Raw genomic sequence first — 4,880 nt, forward strand, 5'->3', positions numbered from 1 at the left:
GTCACGTGACTTCCGCTGTCGTAACAATATGTTTGACTTGTTTTGAATATATATATTATTTTAAAACAAGTCGATTGTGTGCTGTATGTTTATTGTTCGAATTTATCGTCAACAAGTTACAGACACCTACTGTAGAAGAATCCCAGCTCATTTATACTAAAAACCCTAAAAATATACTTCATTAATTATTGCTTCTTTAGTTTTGGAACATTTGTGAAAAAGTTTAGGGTGGCTTCATTTTGCTCAATAAAGTCTAAGACAATGAGACAAGATACGGACAAATCTTTAACTACAACAAAACATTGGTCCACAATCTTATTTGTTACCAAATGTTTGGCTTTAAAGTATCCCAGTGATCAACATTTAGTCATTCCATCTGCAATACACATGTTACTTTTACTTCAAGTTTTTAACTGAAGTGTTGAGTCCAGATCGATTTGTTGCCATATTTTTTTTTCATCCATATTTTACTTTCTTAGGACAATGCACAGATAAATGTCTTATTTGATTACAAGTATAGCATCGCAAAGGTCTACTAAGGTGTTCAGTTACGTTAATCGCTTCTTTAGTTTCTTGTTTATTCCTCCTCAGATGCTGTTATTGTTTTGTACATTTTAACACATCAGCAGTAGATACAACAAAGTGGCATTCCATATATTCTCGTAAAGAAATATGTAATTGTGATATTATAGGATATGTGTGAGTGTGTTTTGTAGCTAAGCCACACAGGGCTATCCGTTGTGTCTACCGAGGGGAAGAGAACCCCTGATTTTAGCGTTGTAAATCCGTAGACTTACCGCTCTCTCACCTGGGGACTATAGGGTGTGAATCGCATGCATTAGTACACATGGTCTTACAAGAATGCTATTTATTTTATATAAGTTAGATTTTCAAAATTTCCACAATTTGTAACAACTCTTCTTTTTTTATACCATAAATAACACTGATAAATCTTTTTTCAAAAACCGCGGATATAACTTAATGTTAATGATAAGGTATTGATAATTTTTTCTTTCTTTTTTTGTAAGTGTGAAAACAAAATATTAAAATTAGAAAGTAAACAAACAAACAAATAGCATCTTCTTGGAATTACCCGAACAACCACAAGGTTCATAAAATAAAATATTATTAATCTGTGCAACGTTCATTCCACTGCGGTTGGCAATTCTACAAACGCATGACAAAATTAGTGACCTCTTTTTAATGTCGAGTGAGAACAAGCTAAACTATGTGGCTACGGACTTAAGTTTCAGCTGGGACTGAGAGTTGGTGTAAACCGCTCGAGTGATTGAGGTGTGGTTCGCTTATTTTAAAATATCTGGTGAGTGGTAGGTGAAATTAAAACTAAAGATTTGATGAGATTTTGGCCAGATTGAAGAACATTTGTTTTATCTCTCTGAGTGAGTATTATTTAATGAACCTACACTATACTTTTTGTTTCCTTTAGTGCTTTACCTTTTTTTATTTGGAAAAGGCGAAATATTATATCATATATCATTTATATGGTCTATATAACTGCACCAGTGTCAAAGATTGTAATGTTTTTGGTGTTTTAGTTGTATTTAAATCTTATAAATACTCATGAAGTCTGCTGTAAGTGTAGTACGTGGAAGTGCTATATTGATCCTATCCTTGAGGCTATGTCAGTATATGCAATAAATTTGTATAACTTTATAATGACGTTAATATAGAACTGTAGGACCTAATTAGTAATAGGCTAATGACGTGATGTACTTAATTGTAGGATGTTTTGCTTAATATTGATAACGTCTGTAAGGTGTGCCACTATCAGTACAAATAATGCAGTAACATAACTGTCCAAGTGAGCAAGATGTATAGACTCTATAATTATAAACTATATTTGTAATATATTAAATGTAAGAACTTTTAATTATTAGCTACAATTACAAACAAAGATGTGGTTCACTAATAAAAGAGTTTAGTGGGGGAATATTTAAAGAGTGGTCAGAGTAGATGTTTTGCCCCATGTTGAGTTAAAAAAAAATACTTGATTTTTCAGTAAGTCAATTTTGAGACCTTGAGACAAGATTTAAAATCAGAAATAATTTGGTCATTCGTAGGCTGATCTTGCAGTTGCACACCTACTCTTGAGAAATAATATACATTTAAACATGAAAATCGTTTTTTTAGGAAATAATGGATTCTTTTAAACTCTTGTGAAGTGCTAATCTTCATTATCACCAAGAGCAACTCATTCCATAAACCAAGTCACTGTTATAAAATAACACTGCCTTAGGTGAAGCTTAGCCTGTCATAAGTTTGTGTCCTCTCATGTTGCATTTGCTGATTTTTAGAATATTACAAAAGAAATAAATTAGAACCGAAGAAGCTAACTTATTTCTGTTGTGTAATTAAAAACTGAATGATAACCAAATTAATATTCAAATTATACTGTGCTTAAGCAATTTTGTTAGAAAAAGTTGACAATTTCTACTTTTCTGTCAGGTTTTAGTAGTTAACAATTTATTTTCTTTTTTGCAGGAAAAAACAAATTATTCTTTCAAACACTGTTGTATAGTGGAGATTTTATACCATTATAAAACGTTTTACTTTATTGAAAAGAGTAAATAAAGAGTTCTTGTTCTATGTACATGAATGTTAAATGTAAGAACAAAAAAGCTTTGATGGCGTCTCATTTAGTCCCCTTACAGCTTGTTGAAAGGAGTGCAAGAGCAGGCTATGGAATTATTGTTTTCACTGGACCATATAATAATTGGGATTTAGTTGGTCCTTCAAAGATAAACTCTTTATTTTTTATGTTAGAGTTCTTATTTCTTCAGTGTACAATTACTTCTGAAATGTTGAATATATTTTCCTGTTGTGTACTTTTGCCAATTTGGTTATAGGTTTTTATCTTCAGGTCATTTAAAGACAAATTCCTAGGAATTTTGCAGTTGGCCTTATGTTTTACTACTACTTAACTGAGTATTTTAATGTACTATATTGTGATATCTTTTAATTGTTTGGATCTTCTTTTCATGATCCAGCTACAGGATACTTATATTTCATAAGTTGGTCTATTTTTCAAAGTTGATCAACTTTTCCAACAACAAATACTTGCAGGTTTGTTAATTTTAGACATAAAAGTTCATATATGAAATTAGGCCTGGTATGGCCAGGTGGTTAGGGTGCCAGACTTGCAATCTATGGGTTACAGATTTGAATCGTCATCCAACAAAACATGCTTGCCCTTTCAGCTGTGGGGTGTTATAATGTGGTGGTCAATCCCACTATTTATGGGAAAAAGAGAAGCCCAAGAATTGGTAGTGGGTGGTGATGACTAGCTACCTTCCTTCTAGTCTTTGACCACTAAATTAGAGATGGCTAGCACAGATAGCTCTCAATGTAATTTTTTGCAAAATTCAAACCAAACCATATGAAGTACAATTTCAAATTAATTACCTTTCCTTTCAGGGGGAAGAATGTATGTAAATAAGGCCTATAAAATACATTTCCTGAATTACACATTTTGTAAAAATTCATAACTGTATAGATTTAGTTTATGTTGTGCATCTCTCTCACTTTCACCATTTTTTTTCTTTCCTGCTCATATTAGTCCATGCACTGTTAAAAAAAAAACAATGCTACTCTGAATGTCCTGTTTCTCAGCTTTCTAATATTACCAGTATTTACTGTATACCTCATGTGGTTTCTATTATCTAAGTTCTACATATGTGATAACATATAATTGCTCCAGTTTATTACCACTTTTGACCAAGTTGTACTTTTGTGGTTATTTTGCCAATGTAAATGCCATATGCTTGTGAGCTCAGTTCATCACATTTATTCAGCTATTACAAATAATCTGAAATATGTTTTCTAAAATCCTCATTTGGTCAGACCACAGGTAATACTCCTGATTGCTATGCTTAGTTAATATGCAAGGATGAACAGATTGGCTGTTTGGACTTGTGGGATCAGATTGTTGGGAAAACGATGCTTTCTGAATGGATGGTTTACAATTAAATAGGGCAGGGGCTAGCATGCTTGTAAGGCTAGACAGTGGTGAAGGATAAACTTAATGCAGAAAAATAAGTTATAGAGAAAACTTACTCCAGGAACAAAGTAAAGAAATAGCTTTAGGTAGGCTAAACTGTTATTATTGAAATGAAGTCAAATGAGAGCAGATTGTGTTCTTTATGGGCTACAAGTTATGAAAAGTACCTGTATTGCTATGATATTTTTACAGAAGCAAGATGACCACCAAACTGTATGGAAAAGATATAAAGGAATATGATGAGATAGACATAGATGACCTTTTATCCAAACTAACCCCTGAAGAATTAGAACAACTGAGCAATGAAGTGGATCCTGATGTAAGTTTGTTTCTGTTAATTTTGTGAAATATTTTATTAAGTGATTTTAATATTTTACCAGAAAACTACACAATACATGGACACGTATATGATCATTTAGTAGGAACAGATTATAAGCAGGCTAGGTAATTAGGTTTTGGGTATGATCATTTAGTAGGAACAGATTATAAGCAGGCTAGGTAATAAGGTCTTGTGTAATGATAATTTAGTAGGAACAGATTATAAGCAGGCTAGGTAATAAGGTCTTGTGTAATGATCATTTAGTAGGAACAGATTATAAGCAGGTTAGGTAATAAGGTCTTGTGTAATGATCATTTAGTAGGAACAGATTATAAGCAGGTTAGGTAATAAGGTTTTGTGTATGATCATTTAGTAGGAACAGATTATAAGCAGGCTAGGTAATAAGGTTTTTTTTTAGGACTTAACATTTTCTTTAAACATGTTTGTTTGAGGAATTTAATCCAGTTTTCTGCATAAACTCAAGAAACAAAGATTAAAAAGTAGGATGTAATATATATATATATATATATATATATATATATT

The 4,880-nt window shown here is 31.9% G+C and overlaps 1 protein-coding gene across 1 annotated transcript in view; it reads left to right on the plus strand.

The window, feature by feature from the left end:
* Window positions 1-1,198: 1,198 nt before the first annotated feature.
* Window positions 1,199-4,880, plus strand: part of LOC106464046 (tropomodulin-like) — a 32,510-nt gene continuing 28,828 nt past the window's right edge. The window contains exons 1-2 of the mRNA XM_022391704.1: window positions 1,199-1,400; window positions 4,211-4,337. Of these exons, the coding sequence (XP_022247412.1) occupies window positions 4,218-4,337 (120 nt within the window). The 5' untranslated portion in view covers window positions 1,199-1,400; window positions 4,211-4,217. The remainder of the gene's footprint in view (window positions 1,401-4,210; window positions 4,338-4,880) is intronic.

This window comes from Limulus polyphemus, unplaced genomic scaffold (assembly GCF_000517525.1).
Source record: "Limulus polyphemus unplaced genomic scaffold, Limulus_polyphemus-2.1.2 Scaffold1548, whole genome shotgun sequence".
Lineage (NCBI taxonomy): Eukaryota > Metazoa > Arthropoda > Merostomata > Xiphosura > Limulidae > Limulus > Limulus polyphemus.